The 16,786-nt window shown below is 38.4% G+C and overlaps 1 protein-coding gene across 2 annotated transcripts in view; it reads right to left on the bottom strand.

The window, feature by feature from the left end:
- The window catches only part of KLRG1 (killer cell lectin like receptor G1), a 65,111-nt gene that overhangs the window by 19,503 nt on the left and 28,822 nt on the right, over positions 1-16,786 (bottom strand). Inside the window, exons 1-4 of one of the 2 annotated variants that reach the window (XM_054526784.1) lie at positions 6,690-9,188; positions 4,147-4,214; positions 3,843-3,879; positions 1,147-1,316 (exon numbers count right to left, since the gene is read on the bottom strand). The exons of the other annotated variant lie outside the window; for it this stretch is intronic. Of the exons in view, the coding sequence (XP_054382759.1) occupies positions 1,147-1,316; positions 3,843-3,879; positions 4,147-4,214; positions 6,690-6,771 (357 nt within the window). The 5' untranslated portion in view covers positions 6,772-9,188. Of the gene's footprint in view, positions 1-1,146; positions 1,317-3,842; positions 3,880-4,146; positions 4,215-6,689; positions 9,189-16,786 lie in introns of those variants that run through there. 2 annotated transcript variants of the gene reach the window in all.

Raw genomic sequence — 16,786 nt, 5'->3', positions numbered from 1 at the left:
AGAAAACAGAAAACAATAGCAAAACACAAAAATCAATATCAAATTAGCGCTAAACACAAAACTAAGATTTCTTGTTTTCCTTATAGATGTTATTTATGTTGACAAATTAGAATTTGATTGATTTTTATACTAGGCAACCTCAGGATGTCAATTCCTTGTATTGCCTTGAGATGGTCTAGAACTAATAATAGCAAGCTCTTTTCCAAGAGATTGTTGCGTAGATAGGAAGGATCTGAGGGGCCTGAAGGAAGTGGAGGCCACCATACACACACACACACGTGCGTGCGTGCACGCGTGTTTTCTTCCTTATATCCCAACTATCTCGACATTGCAGTCTGGAACTTACTGGATTCCAGTGAATTAAGGGAAAACTTTTTAAAAGAAGGCATTTAAGCTCTTGCCACAATCACTCTGTCCCCGTGATCGCTATCTTTCCCTCCTTCCCAAGTTCTACTATATAAGGCCTGGCATGGTGGCTCACGCCTGTAATCCCAGCACTTTGGGAGGCCGAGGCGGGCAGATCACAAGGTCAGGAGATCAAGACCATCCTGGCTAACATGGTGAAATCCCGTCTCTACTAAAAATACAAAAAATTAGCCAGGCATGGTGGCACACGCCTGTAGTTCCAGCTATTTGGGAGGCTTAGGCAGGAGAATCGCTTGAACCTGGGAGGCGGAGGTTGCAGTGAGCCAAGAACACGCCACTGTGCTCCAGCCTGGATGACAGAGGGAGACTCTGTCAAAAAAAAAAAAAAAAAGAATCTGCTGCCTTGTTGTTGGACCTGTAGATTTCCGGACCTAAGACTTCTTTTAACTAGACCTGTATTTCAGGTCTCATTCCTCTCCAAAACACTCACCATCCTTCTGCCTCCTTGCTCCACATACACACTTACATGCTATACAAGCATCTGGGTTGCTGTAACTGAGGTTTGTTGGGTCAGACAGCATAAGGGTAAAGAGTGGGGAGGGAGAGGAAAGAAGGCAGAAGTAGAAGAAGAGGAAAGAGTAGAAGAGGGAAGGGGAAGAATATAGTATCCCCCCCAAATCACAGATTCCTTCTGTTCCTCAAAAGAGGATACATGATGCATTTAAATAGCAGTTTAAAAAAAAAACAAAAACCCTACATTTTCTAAATGTTTGCATTTACCATTTCCTGATTGTCTGTTATCACAAGGAGGTGTGAGTCTCTGGCTAGGCAGAATTCCAGACTAGAATTCCAGTCCTTTTTCTCCACTGAGAAATAATAACAATGGTTACCATATTTCATCCAGTGGTCTGGGCAGCTAGGACAGCTGGCACAAGTGGAGTAGTTGGAGCCTAGGAAAGAAGAGGACCTGGTTCACATCTTTATGGACCACTCCGTCTTGGAAATGAAATGGGGGATAAAATGGAAGATGGCAGCCCCGGGTCTTCCCTGCTCCACCACTTTTCAGATTAAGGGTTAGAGAAATGTGTAACAATGCATGGTGTCAATTTGAATACCTCATAATGTCCTCATAATGTCCAACACCATCATCTACTAAGTATCTATTCCACTACACAAGAATATGACTATAACTGAAGGAACAAAGAAGAAAGTATACAACAATCTGGCTGAAAACCCTGGAGCAAGTACTTTACTTGTGCTAGAGATCTCTGTGCACATGTAGTATACACACACCAGATAACTGTGAATTTGTATGATATGCATCTGTGTACTGTCTTTGCTCCATGTATATATGGCATAATTGCATAATGTATATTGCTTAAATCAGGCAGAATCATTCAGAATGCCCAACTGAAAATGCCAAAAAGAAATTAGGAAAAGCAAACTTAACTAGAATGAAAGGTTTTGCTTTTTTATTATCACAGATGTAACTGTCTCTCACCATTCAAAACTGGAAAAAAACACTTATACCTCAGCAAAAAGAACTTACTTTGATATTTTTTCAAAAGAGTTTTCTGGCAGAGAAGCATAACAGGTGCTAAAGTGAAAAGTGATAGAATGCCCTAACCGAGCTCTTTTAAATACGGAAGATCCGCATTCCTTTAAAATGGTTGGCTCATAGTTCTGTCGAGATGAAAGGGAACTGACCGGGTATGGTGGCTCACTCTTATAATCCCAGCACTTTGGGAGGCCAAGGCAGGTGGCTCACATGAGGCCAGGAGTTCAAGATCAGCCTGGTCAACATGGTGAAACCTCATCTCTACTAAAAATACAAAAAAATCAGCCGGGCATGGTGGCACCCACCTGTAATCCCAGCTACTTAGGAGCTGAGGCATGAGAATCACTTGAACCCAGGAGGCAGAGGTTACAGTGAGCCAAGATCACACCACTGCACTCCTGCCTGGGCAACAGAGCAAGACACTGTCTCAAAAACAAACAATCAAAGATGAAAGGGAACTGACTATGCTTTCAAGGTAATTCCAACTAATATTCCAAAATTCTGTTGATTTTCTACTTCAGTTTCAATACTTAAACATATGTGCATAAACTCGCCATAAGCACAATTCTACAGTGAGCAAGTATGAGCCATTATACTCCATGAGCACATGTGTAGATATATAATTGCAGAATAGAGTATATATCTACTTTATATTTGGGAGTTACAAAGTGGGGAAAGTAGTACTTTTCATATAAATATTAGATAATTGTTCTCTAGGAAGGCCTGGCATACAACCAATATAAGTTCTGGAGATCAAGCTGTTAAATTGGCACCTTATAGATTTTGCTTTTTCCATACAACTGTGACATTACTCAGCCTGGATTAGAAATTCCCAACTTCCCTAGGAGTTCCTTTTTGTCAAAGGTCGGACTTGGCTCTGAGGTAGAAGCCCTGGAGCTGAACTCTTAGAATCCTAATAAATCGGCAGAGCGCAGTGGCTCACACCTGTAATCCCAGCACTTTGGGAGGCCAAGGCAGGCAGATCACAAGGTCAGGAGTTCGAGACCAGCCTGGCCAACATAGTGAAACCCCGTCTCTAATAAAAATACAAAAAATTAGCCGGGCATGGTGGCGGGTGCCTGTAATCCCAGCTACTCGGGAGGCTGAGGCATGAGAATCGCTTGAACCTGGGAGGCAGAGGTTGCAGTGAGCCGAGATCACGCCATTGCACTTCAGCCCAGGCAACATTGCGAGATTCTGTCTCAAAATTTTTTAAAAAATTAAAAGAATCCTAATAAATCACTTCTGTGTAATCTGTCACTATCATCCCCTAAAAACATAAACCTAAGCTAGGACTCTAGACTGTAAAACAACAAACTGAGAGTCCTCTAGATCACTAGATTTAAGGACCTAGAAGAACTAAACTTAGAAAAATTAGTTTTAGAAAATGTGAAAGCACCCGAATGGCAAAAAAAAAAAAAAAAAAAAAATCAGGATGTTTCAATACATTATGATATATCTATTATGTGAAAAGTTAAACATCATTAATATTATAATTCAATTATCACAATAAATATGGCAGTAAGGAAATGTTTCTGGCAACGTAAAATTAAAAAGCAATATACAAAATTATAAGCATACTACGATAAGAACTATTCTCAGACTTGCATTAAAAGAAAGAAAGCTGGGAGAAATTTTAAGAGGACTTGACTGCAGTTCTATTAAGACAATATGGTCAGGTGCAGTGGTTCACACCTATAATCCCAGCACTTTGGGAGGCCAAGAAGGGCAAATGGCTTGAGCCCAGGAGTTTCAGATCAGCCTGGGCAACATGGTGAAATGTCTTTACAAAATAATAATAATAATACAAAAATTAGCCAGGCATGGTGGTATGTGCCTGTGGTCCCAGCTACTCGAGAGGCTGAGGTGGATCACTTGAGCCTAAGAAGGTCAAGGCTGCAGTGAGCTGTGATTGTACAGTGGCACAGGATCCACTGGTATAGCAGCACATAAATCTATCACCCACAGCCTGGCTGATAGAGGGAGACCCTGTCTCAAAAAACAAAAAGAAAAAAGAAAATACAAGCTTACAAAAGTGCATGTGGTCAAAGGCTACACCCAGGAAATATTGTATACAGATGGAGATTTATTTTGTTTGAATTATTTTTTGATTTTTCAAAGCTTCTGCTATGTTATATTGCTTTTATAATATAAAATGAAAGATTAATTTTGGTTTAAGTTTGCACTTACCCTGGCACAGGATCCACTAGCAGCACACTCACAAGAACTGCAGTCAGAAGCCCCAAAGCTATTGCCACAAGGCAAGAACAAGAAGGCCTGGAAGAGGAAGCTGCAACAACAGAGTCAGAGCACAGTCCTGAGTCAGAAGACAGGTTGAAAGAAAAGAGAAAGTCAGGGAAGGATATCGCATCTTAAAGCAATTTGGCCTAGTGGGAACTGAGATCCAGGCCATAAAGATTCCTTTTCTAGATGTGTCAGGAACTCGCTCTAAAGTCTAAGGTAACCACCAACACCTGTATCAAAGAACTTACTATATTTATCAAGATAAAGAATGCTTTTTTCCTTCGAAATTGTGACTTACAGTCTCATACTTAGGTGGTGAGAATACAAATTGGTACCTCTTTGGAGGACAATTGGGCAATATCTACCAAAACGGCAAAGACATGTACCCTTTGACCTAGAAATTTCTCCTTAAGAAATTTTTCCTACAGATACTCACGGGTGCAAAATGTCATATTTATTCGTGGCAGCAATATTTGTAGGAGGAGAAGACTGAATACAATCTACATTCTATCAGTAAAAGGCCAGTCAAATACATTTTTGATATATATTCATAAAGTGAATATATAGCTTCTAATAAAGCCTGGATTTTTTTTTAACTGATATGGAATATTTTGTAAGATATAGTCAAGACAAAGAAACATTCTACAGAACATGATACACAAATATCTCTGCAAGCACACCCAAGAATCTGATAACATTGTTTGCCTCTGGAATGGAAAAAACAGTCACTGGAGACAAAATAGGAAAAAGACTTTTTACTTTATTTTCTTTTGTACCTTTTGAATTTTGAACCATGTAAACATATTATCTACTCAAAATTTAAATACATAAAATTTAAATAAAAATAATCTACATTTCAGAAGTGCTTTGTAAACTGTCATTATTAAAAGAGCAGTAAGTTTAAGTTGATGCCAAGTTTAAGAATAGGACACTACTTCATGTTAGCTGTGTTGCATACAACCGAAATCTAAATTTTAAATTTGAAAAATGGAAGTATTTTCAGCAAATCTTTATTTTAAAATCAAAGGTATCTCATAGTGCAATAGTGTATAAATTACGTGTAACGAGCAAAACTCTGTGAAGTAAGATGATATTTAAGTTCTAATTTTGATTCCTTTGCTTAATAACATTTAATTAGGAAATTAAACTTGCCTATTTGGGCTTCAATTTTCTGTTTAAATTTTAGATAAATTATTCTATATATGTGTGTATCTATGGAGTATTCTGAACTTCTTAAAGAAAAAAATTTATAATGAGAGATGCCTTCATAAATAGAGAATTCTGCATAATAAATATTTGGACTGATGAATCCAAAAGCATTAGATTTCTAGTAAAACTTTTAAAAATACATTTGCATCACAGGAGAACATTTAATGAAATACACAAATGTTCATTTTTATGTTATGCTAAATTTTAAAAAGGTATCAAAGCATAATTGAATTTGTGTAACCACAAGCCAATTCAAGAAGTAAAGTAAATTTTTAAAATTTACTTTAAGTATATTGAAAGCCTCTAAATAGTTCCAACTAGGTTCCAATTTATCACCAGTTGTGTGTGTGACCTTGAACATATACTTTGAGATATGCATTACTTCTAACTTAATATTTCTATTCCTTAGAAATTAACATAGATATAATTCAAAAATAGGAAAGATTACACAAATAAAGAAGTCCAATGCTGTATAATTTATAGTAATAGAAATAGGTCTAAATATCCCAAGTATACTAGAATAATTTAGCAAATTAAGGCAACACTCTCAAAAGACATTAAAAATTATAATAGTAAAACTATGTAGTAAAAACAGAGAAAGCTTAGGGAACTACCCTAAAGAATATACCTTGTGGGAGTTTGCTGCCTACGATACAAAATCAAGGATTAATTTTGGCATTTACACTATTACCTGTCTGTCTCAGATAATATTCTCTCAGGGCTCTATGTAAAAATGGCTCTTTTGCCTTCAAATCCTCAGTCACAGAGACTATTATCTGTAGTGTTCTTGATACTTTTTCTTCCCTGTCACCATTCTAGGGCAACACTGTGAAGTTAAAAAAAAAAAAAAATCTAGATATGTAAATCAGTTTCTTTCCTGACAAAAATCTTACTCGTATCCACCAGCAACACTATTGGTGTCCTCCTCATTCCATAGTCAGAAAAACAGCCATACCTAGAATTTAAACAGCTGGTCCAAGGTTACTCTGAATATAACTAAAGAGATAAAGTTCTCCCAACAAAGTTCCCGCTTTAGCTAGGAGCAAGAAGGAATAACGGCAATGCCCTAAATTGGGTTTCTGAGATGCGATCAAAGAAGTGAACGGTTAGAAAAGAGTTTACCTGAGACCTAAGATCAGATCCTGCACCATACACCAACTTTTCATATTCCAACTCTGGACTTTAAACTGAACCAAAAGTATTTCCTCAAATTATCCTTGATTCTTCTGCACCCTCTGCTTTAAACTTATTCTACTCCCCATTCATCCATAGCCTACTGTCATCGTCTTCCATGCTACCTTGGTTAACTCACATTTTTGCTGTGGTCCGTAGTCATTCTGGGCTTGGGTTGCCGTAGGCAACTCTAACATGGAATAAATAACACTGTCAGTCATCTTCAGCTAAGATCTTTCACATGCAGTTGAGAGAGTTAAATTATAGAAGTGTGAAGGGATATGTATCAGTGAGGAAACAGCCCAATCTCTAAACTGCTAGCAGGAAACTTGACAAAAGCGGAAGTAATTTTTCAGGAAATGATTCAAATTTGGGGGCTGCCTATAGAAATTAATATTTTAAGTTGCTATTTTTTTGCCCCATGACACTCTAGATGCTCATTAAATATATATTAAATTGATTCCCCATCTCACCTAATTCTGTTGAGCAAGGAAAAATTGCTCTCAAGTCCAGCAATTTCAGTTATGGAAACTAAAATAAAAATGAGAGTGGTTACTAGCTATGAATTTCTCTCAGAATTTTTTCTCTGCTTTGTTTCCTTCTGAAAAAGTAGATGTATGCCAAATGAGACTGACCTCATCATTTCTTGGAACTTTTGGGCAGTGATAAGCAATAATGAAATGGACTGTTGGGTGCGTATGCCTGGAATCACGGGAGAAATAGACTGTTGCCCAGATATGTTTTGTGAATATGACATAACCACATCTTCCCCAAAACATTGTCCAAATTGTGCGATGGTCTTTACCCTTCACAGTATCAGAAATTCCATTATATTTTTTCTCTTTGTTGTCTTTTTTTTTTATTATTGTACTTTATGCAAAGATAACTAAAAAGAAGAGCAAAGTAAACAAATACATTCTAACATCTTAGTAATTTGTTTTTAGTAGGTGAAAAGTTAATAAAAAGTTAAAGTAGGCCGGGTGTGGTGGCTCACGCCTGTAATCCCAGCACTTTGGGAGGCCGAGGCGGGTGGATCACCTGAGGTCAGGAATTCAAGATCAGCCTGGCCAACATGGTGAAACCCCATCTCTACTAAAAGTACAAAAAAATTAGCTGGGTATGGTGGTGGGTGCCTGTAATCTCAGCTGCTCGGGAGGCTGAGGCAGGAGAATGGCTTGAAACCGGGAGGCGGAGATTGCAGTGAGCCGAGATTGCACCATTGTACTCCAGCCTGGGCAACAAGAGTGAAACTCCATCTAACAAAAAAGTTAAAGTAAGGAAAACAGAAAGGGTATTGAAACTCTTAAGAGTGGATAAGATCATCAAGATAGACTGCATAAGGATAAAAGAAGAGAAACAGGGAGTGCATATTAATAAAAACAAATATATTTCTGCTTCCAGCCATGACAGAATGGCATTAGACTTACTCTCCAATCAAAATACAACACATGGCAAAAACACAAGGCAGCTGTTTTCAGGAACACACAGGCAGCATTGTGATCCTTGAGAGAATACAAAGGTGAGTGCAATGATCACCCTAGCTTTCTATCTAGGACCACTTTCTAGTACAGAGCACAAAAATGAATCCTAAACAGAACAGCAGTCTTACTAAAACGAGGAGGCAGATATTGGAGTTTTGAGCTGCTTAAATGGCTGGAATTTGCAGGGCAGGATAATTCACAAGAGAGAGGCACCCTTAAGACTGTGTAGGAATTCACTGTATGTCTGTGGCTAAATTCTAGGCTGCGCAGACATAGGACAAAACTCTGCAAGTCCAAGCTGAGAGAGTTCCTGCAGGGCCAAGAGCTGAACAGAAAGAACAGAGGTGATGCATTGCTTAGTAGCACCAACCAAAAACAGAGCAAAACTTAACATCGCCAAAAAGAGTCATCAATAGTTTAGCTGCCTCTGAGAACAAATTTTCACGCCCTTAATATGAAGGCAAAACAAACAAAATGTGGTCTACACATACAATGGAATATTAGTCAGTCTTAGAAAGGAAATCCTGTCATACTTTATAACACTGATGAACCTTGAAAACATTATACTAAGTGAAATGAACTGATCACAAAATGACAAATACTGTGTGATTCCACTTATATGAGGAATCTAAAGTAGTCAAACCCATAGACAAAGAAAGAAGAATGGTTACTGAAAGAAGTTTGGAGGGAAAAAGAAAAGGAAGTTGCTTAATGGGTACAGGGTTTCAGTTTTGCAGTGTGATTAAGTTCTGGAGATATGGTACACAACAACGTGAATATTCTTGTATTCACTTGCTTGGACTATCACAACAAAATACCATAGACTAGGTGACTTAAACAACAGAAATTTATTTATATTTTCATTATTCCACAGACTGAAAGTCTAAGATCAAGATGCCAGCAGAGTTGGTGTTTGGAGAGTGCTTCCCCTGTGGATTGCAGACTTCTCACTATATCCTCAAGCGGCCTTTCCTCAGTGTGTGCACAAGGGAAGAAAGAGAGTGGGCTCTGGTCTCTCTTCTTACAAGAACATTAATCCTATCAGATCAGGGCCCCATCCTTGTAAACTGATTTAACCTTAATTACTTCCTTAAACGCTCCATCTCCAAATACAGTCACACTGAGGATTAGGACTTCAATATGTGAATTTGGGGGAGACAAACATTCAGTCCATAATAATACTTAATACTACTGAATTGTATGCTTTAAAATGATTAAGATCATTTTAAAAAAAAAAAGGAAGGTGTATTAGTCCATTCTTGCACTGCTATAAAGAAATACCTGAAGCCAAATAATTTATAAAGAAAAGAGGTTTAATTGGCTCACAGTTCTGCAAGATGTACAGGAAGCATAGTGGCATCTGCTTCTGGGGAGGCCTCAGGAAACTTACAGGCATGGTGGAAGGCAAAGGGAAATGTCTTACATGTCCAGAGCAGGAGCAAGAGAGACGCAGGGAGGTGCTACACACTTTTAAACAACCAGGTCTCGTGAGGAACTCTATCAGGAGAACAGCTCTAGGGGGATGGAACTAAACCATTCATGAAAAACCATCCGCATGATCCAATCACCTCCCACCAGGCCCCATCTCCAACACTGGAGATTACAATTCAACGTGAGATTTGGGTGGAGACGCAGATCCAAACCGTATCAGAAGGCAACATAGGAAATCAGGGGCTCTTTGAAGAAATGGCTAATTCTAGGGCCAGGACAGGGAAAGTACAAAATAAGCTTGGAGGATCTTCTAGTCTTTTAATGTTAAAAAAATAAGCAAGTTAAAAAAAAAAAAAAGATGGGAGCATATCAGGACACAGGAACCAACCTGGAAAAGCTCCCAATGGAACAATATGAATAACAAAATAAATGACAGTATTGAATTATAACACAAGGGGAAAAACTATATAAATCCATACTGATTTAAACAAATAAATGAGTAAATAAATAGGTGAGAAGTGAAAAATCTTGCTTACAGAAGATACCAAATAATATATGTAGGTACTCCCCATTCAGGATGTGGAATTTAACTCTCCTCCCTTTGAGGGTAGTCAGGGATAAGAGACTCTTCCAAAGAGTACATTATGGATAAAAGGAAACAGTAACTATTCATTAAAGAATCTTGGCAAATACCACCTCAACCACATGAACAGGGTTCACTATGTGAACCACCAGTGATGAGTCTTGTTGATATCATGTACCCCCTAATATGACACAATGATAAAAGCACCTAACCAGTAAGGTTTGTTCCTTAAAATCCATAACCCCAGGGTGGTATTATACATATGTATATATTGGTTTTCATCCACAGTTTCTGGCTGCTAACTCCTATGGTCCCTGTTATAGTCCTTTCTTATAATGTTGAGTGTGTCAGGCCTCAAGGGGAAGGCCTCTGGCCTTCTCCTGCCCTCCTTTCATCTGCCTCAAGGCAGGACTCTAATTTTCCCCTGCCTTTCTGATTTTGGGTCTTAAAACCTTCCCCAGAGAAGGTCCTGCCCTTTACTGGGGTGATGAGGGGGAGGGGGTCAGGGGCAAGAATGCTGATGTCCTGAAGCTTCCATAAAAACCCAAGAGAACTGTGTCAGAATGCTTCCAGATGACTGAACCTGTGGAGATTCCTGGAGAGCAGCCTTCCCAGAGAGGGCATGGAAGCTCCACACCCCTTTCCCCATACCCTGCCTACAGTACTCTTCATCTGTATCTTTTGTAATATCCTTTATAATAAACCGATAAACATAAGGGTTTCCCTGAGTTCTGTGAGCTGCTCCAGCAAATTAATTGAACTCAAAGGGGAAGCTGTGGAAATCCTGACTTGAAGCTTATTGGTCAGATGTTCCAGAGGCCCGGACTTGTGACTGGTGTCTGTGGGTGTAGGGGATGGTCTTGCATATTGAACCCCTGAACTGTAAGATCTGACACTATCTCCAGGTAGATAGTGTTGGAATTGAATTAGAGGATACCCAGTTGGTGTCTGCTAATTGGTATGTGAGGAACACCCCTACCACATTTGGTCACACAAGTCTTCTTCTGTGTTGATAATTGTGGTAGTGGTGGTGTGAAAGCAGAAGAAAAACACAGTTGAAGAAAGTTTTCCCCTACACATCCAATCTAAACATGCGAAAAAAAATCAAATAATTCTAAATTGAGTGGTACTCTACTAAATATCTGACCAATACTCTTAAAATAGAAACTGTCATAGACCAGAGGAAAACAATAAATATGACAACATGAATGATAGCTAAATTCTCATCAGAAACAAAAAAGGAGAAAAGCAATGAGATGTCATCTTTAAAATGGTAAAATGGGCCAGGCACAGTAGCTCATGCTTGTAATCCCAACACTTATTTAGGCCAGGCACGGTGGCTTACACCTGTAATCCCAGCACTTTGGGAGGCTGAGGCAGGTGGATCACCTGAGCTCAGGAGTTCAAGACCAGCCTGGCCAACATGGTGAAACCCCGTCTCTACTAAAAATACAAAAACTAGCTGGGTGTGGTGGTAAGACTGCCAATACAGAATTCTATATCCAGAAAAACTATCCAATAGAAACGAAGAGGAAGTAAAAATATTTTCAGAGCAGAGAAAATACAAAATTTGTCATGAGCAGTCCAGCACTACAAGAAATGCTAAAAGAAGTTCTTAGAAAATAAGTATCACTAGATAAAAACACAGATATACAGAAAACACTGAAGAGCAACAGAAATGGTAAATATATAAGTACATATAAAGAATTATATTTTTTTTCCTATCTTAATTTCTTTTAAAAAAAACAAAGTAAAACAGATAAGGCAAATCATTTTTTAAAAAACAGCAAAATGATAAAGCCAATCTTATCAATAATTGAATTCATCATAAATGGACTGCTGCACCAAATAAATGGCACAAATTGTAAGACTAGAAGAAAAAGCAAGAACCAATCACACCTGTCATCCCAGAACTTTGGGAGGCCGAGGCGGGCAAATCACCTGAGGTCATGAGTTCAAGACCAGCCTGGCCAAGATGGTGAAATGCTATCTCTACTAAAAACACAAAAAATAGCCAGGCATGGTGGCAGGTGCCTGTAATCCCAGCTATTTGGGAGGCTGAGGCAGGAGAATTGCTTGAACCCAGAAGGCGGAGGTTGCAGCGAGCCAAGATTGCACTCCAGCCTGGACAACAAGAATGAAACTCCATCTCAAAAAAAAAAAAAAAAAAAAAAAGATATTGTCTGTTCTGGCTGTAAGATATGCACTTTAAATATAATGACAGATTAAAAGAAAGGTATACAAAATATATACAATGTGCAAACCAATATACACCTTACAGTAAGCACCTGGAGTGGTGTGTTCATTTCTTATCACTGCTGTAACACGTAACCTAACACAAACTTAGTGACTTAAAATAACATATATTTATTTTCTTAAAGTTTTGTAGGTCAGAAGTCCAAAATCAAGATTTTGGCAGAACTGATTTCCTTCTGGGAAAGTCAAGGAAATGTTCTCCTCTAAAGCCTCCAGAAGGAAATCAGTTTTGCCAAATTTCAAATTTCTTGGCTTGTGGATTCTTCTGCCACCTTTGAAGTATATAATTCCAGCCTCTGCTTTTATTGTTACATCTCTGTTTTCTGACTTTGACTCTACTGTTTCCCTCTTATAAGGACTCTCATAATTACATTGAACCTACATGAACAAACCAGCATGATCTCTCCATCTCAAGATTATTAGCTTAATCCTATCTACAAAGTATCTGTCACATAAGGTAACATAATTATAGGCTCAAGGGATTAGGGTGTTAACATATTTGAGGTGGGGAGAGACATTATTCAGCCTTCCACAAGTGGTCATACTAATATAAGACAAAAATAGGTGAGTATAAAGAGGTACATTTCATAATTACATGAGTCACTGATTGCATCAAGCATGTATAACAATTATAAATAAGTATGCACCTAATTTTGAACTTCAAAACATATGAACAGAAGCAAAAGCTGAGTTAAAGAAAAACAAACATCAATAATCATAGTTGGATATTTTGAAAACCTTTTCTCAGTAACTGATAAAACTATTAAACAAAATTCAGTAATAATATATAAAATCTCAACATCACCATCAACCACCCTGACCAAATTAAATTAACCCAACAAAATGACATTCACCAATTAAAGAATACATATTTTTAGGTGTAAATAAAATGTTTGCAAAGATATATTACATACTCAGCCATAATATATCTCAAAATATTAAAATCTTACAGATATATTTTACAACCACAATGAAATCAATAACAAGAAAAAATCTACATAATTCCTAAATATTTGGAAATTAAAACACACAATTAGAAAAATAACCCATGGGTAAAAGAAAAAATAATTTTAAAAATTTAAATATTTTAAATTAAATGATTATGAAAATAGAATATGAAAATGCATAGAACACAGCTAAAACAGTCTTACAGTGAATACTGTAGTTTTAAATGAATAGAAAAGAAAAAAATTAATAAATAATCCAAGTTTATAATTTATGAGGGTTAAAAAAAGAAGAGTAAATTAAAACCAATGTAAGTAGAAGACAGAATTTTAAAATGGAAAATTAATAAAATCATGAAACAAAGACTAGAAAAATTAACAAACCCAAAATTTGGTTCTTTGACAAGATTAAGACTGATAAACTTCTAATAAGATTGAGCAAGAGGACTAACACAGCAAGAGGGCACACTAGGATGTACCAGTCCTTATATATCCACAAAAACAACAATTTAACAATTATCCACAGACGAAAATAGCTCTGGGAGAGTTCTGGAGTGCAATTAAAAAGCTGCTGCAACTCAGTGAAACAGAAAAACTGAGGATGGTCACGCAGAAAAGTGCAAAAAGCATTTTACCTGTGTAACCCCATTCCCCAGGCTGGCACAGCTCAAAGCCAAGAGGAATACCATCAGCTGTGACTTCCTGACAAGGCGAAAAGAAGAGTAGGAAAACCCATGCAACCTTTGCCACTCAGGACTCTAGCAGCCATCCCCACTGCCACAAATATTCACAGCCTTAACTGCCAAGGACCCCCACAGTCTTCAAGAATGCTGACACCAGCCGATGGAGCTGCGCAGAACTCACACTGCTGCATCCCCTCCAAAGCCAGAGCCTCAGCTGCATCCTCTGGAACCAGGGTGAATGCTGCTTATTCACCCCAAGCCCAGCATTGCATGTGTGCACTCACCTATCAGACCTAACGCCATGACACACCCTTTAGAACTGGTGCCCATACGTGCCCCACAAGTCTACAGTCCCATGCTGACCCAGTGCACCATGCACCTCACCCAGCCACTACCCTTGCAGGCATTAAGAGGTGACTGCTTTTTCAAACACATTGACACCATTGCAAGCCTACAAGGAACATAAAAAATTAAGAAAATATGACATCACCAAAAAACGCAATAAATTTCCAGGAACCAAACCCAAAGAAATGGAGATCTATGAATTGCCCAACAAGGAATTCAAAGTTAAAGTGTTTTAAAGAGGCTCAGTAAGATAAAGATAACATAGACTGACAACTCAGTGATATCAGAAACAATATATTAAAAAAACTAGAGTTCAACAGAGAGATAGAAATCATTAAAAAAAAAAACAAGGCCAGGCATGGTGGTTCACACCTGTAATCCCAGTAATCTCAGTAATCCCAGCACTTGGAGAGGCTGAGATGGGCAGATCACCTGAGTTAAGGAGTTTGAGACCAGCCTGGCTAACATGGTGAAACCCTGTCTCTACTAAAAATACAAAAATTAGCCAGGCATGGTGGCAGGCCCCTGTAATTCCAGCTACTCGGGAGGCTGAGGCAGGACAATCACTTAAACCTGGGAGGCAGAGGTTGCAGTGAGCCGAGATCGCACTACTGCACTCCAGCCTGGGCAACAGAGCGAAACTCCAACTCAAACAAAAAACAAAAACAAAAAAAGCAGAAATTATGGAGCTGAAGAATACATGAGTAAAATAAAAAATACAATAGAGAGCTTCAACAGCAGACTTGATCAAACAGAAGGAAGATTCAGCAACCTCAAATACAGGTTATTTGAAATTATCCAGTCAGAGGAGAAAAAAAAAGAATGAAAAAGAAAGCCTCCAGGATTTGGGGGACATGACTGTGCAAACCAATATACACATTATAGAAGTCCCACAAGGAGAACAGAGAAAGAAGCAGAAAACATATGTAACAAAATAATAATTGAAAACTATCCAAATTGAGGGAAGAACATAGACATCCAGATTCAGGAATCCTAAAAGATTTCAAGAAGGTTAAACATAAAGAAGTCTATACCTAGACACATTATAATTAAATTGTTAAAGGTCAGATAAAGAGAATTTTTAAAGTAGCAAAATAAAAATGACTCATCACATATAAGACTATCAATAGATTTCTCAGCAGAAACCTTATATGCCAGGAGGATGGGATGATATATTCAAAGTACTGAAAGAGAAAACAGCCAAACCAAGAATACTATACTTGGAAAAATTATCTTTTAAAAATGAAGGACAGGCCAGGTGCAGTGGCTCACACCTGTAATCCCAGCACTTTGGGAGACCGAGGCAGATGGATCACCTGAGGTCAGGAGTTCAAGGCCAGCCTAGCCAACATGGTGAAATACTGCCTCTACTAACAATGCAAAAAAAATTACCCAGGCATGGTGATGGGCACCTGTAATCCCAGCTACTCGGGAGGCTGAGGCAGGAGAATCACTTGAATCCAGGAGGCAGAGGCTGCAGTGAGCTGAGATCGCACCATTGCACTCCAGCCTGGGTGACAGAGCAAGATATGTCTAAAAAAAAAAAAAGGACAGGCCAGGTGAAATGGCTCACACCTGTAATTCCAGCACTTTGGGAGGCTGAGGCAGGTGGATCACTTGAGGTCAGGAGTTCAAGACCAGCCTGGCCAACATGGTGAAACCCTGTCTCTCCTAAAACTACAAAAATTAGCCCAGTGCAGTGGCATATACCTGTAGCCCCAGGTACTCAGGAGGCTGAGGTGGGAAGATCGTTTGAGCCCAGGAGGCAGAGGTTGCAGTAAGCCAGGAATATGCCACTGCACTCCAGCCTGGGTGACAGAGTGAGACTCCAAAAAAAGAGAAAGAAAGAAGAAAGAAAGAGAGAGAGAAAAGGAAGAAAGAAAGAAGGAAGGAAGGAAGGAAAGAAAGAGAAAGAAAGAAAGAAAGAGAGAAAAGAGAGAAAGAAAGACTGTCACATATAAGACTATCAGTAGATTTCTCAGCCTAAACCTCATAGACCAAGAGGAAGGGATAAAATATTCAAAGTACTGAAAGAGAAAACAGCCAACCAAGATATACCTAGAAAAAATATTGTTTAAAAATGAAGGACAGGCTAGGTGCAGTGGTTCATGTCTGTCATCTCAGGACTTTGGGAGACCCAGGTAGTAGGATTATTTGAGCCCCACATCTGGGCAACATAGTGAGAATTCATCTCTACTAAAAATGTAAAAATAATTACAACATATTCAAAAATTTTTAATGAAGGACAAACTACATTTTTCTGGATAAACAAAACTTGAGGGAGTTTATCACCACTAGACCTGCCTTACAAGAGATGCTCAACGAAGTTCTTCAAGTTGAAACATGCTAAACAGCAATGTGAAGTATGCTAACTAGCAATGTGAAAGCCTAAATCTCCTGGTGAAGGTATATAGACAAACACAGAATCATATGACACTGTAATAGTGGTACATATAGTTTTAATCCTAAATAAAAGTTAAAAAAAAAACAAAGATTTGTTAACCAATGCACAC

Source organism: Pongo abelii, chromosome 10, assembly GCF_028885655.2.
Source record: "Pongo abelii isolate AG06213 chromosome 10, NHGRI_mPonAbe1-v2.0_pri, whole genome shotgun sequence".
NCBI lineage: Eukaryota > Metazoa > Chordata > Mammalia > Primates > Hominidae > Pongo > Pongo abelii.
Note: the sequence above shows the minus strand (reverse complement) of the source record. Positions and strands in the feature narration are given on the sequence as shown.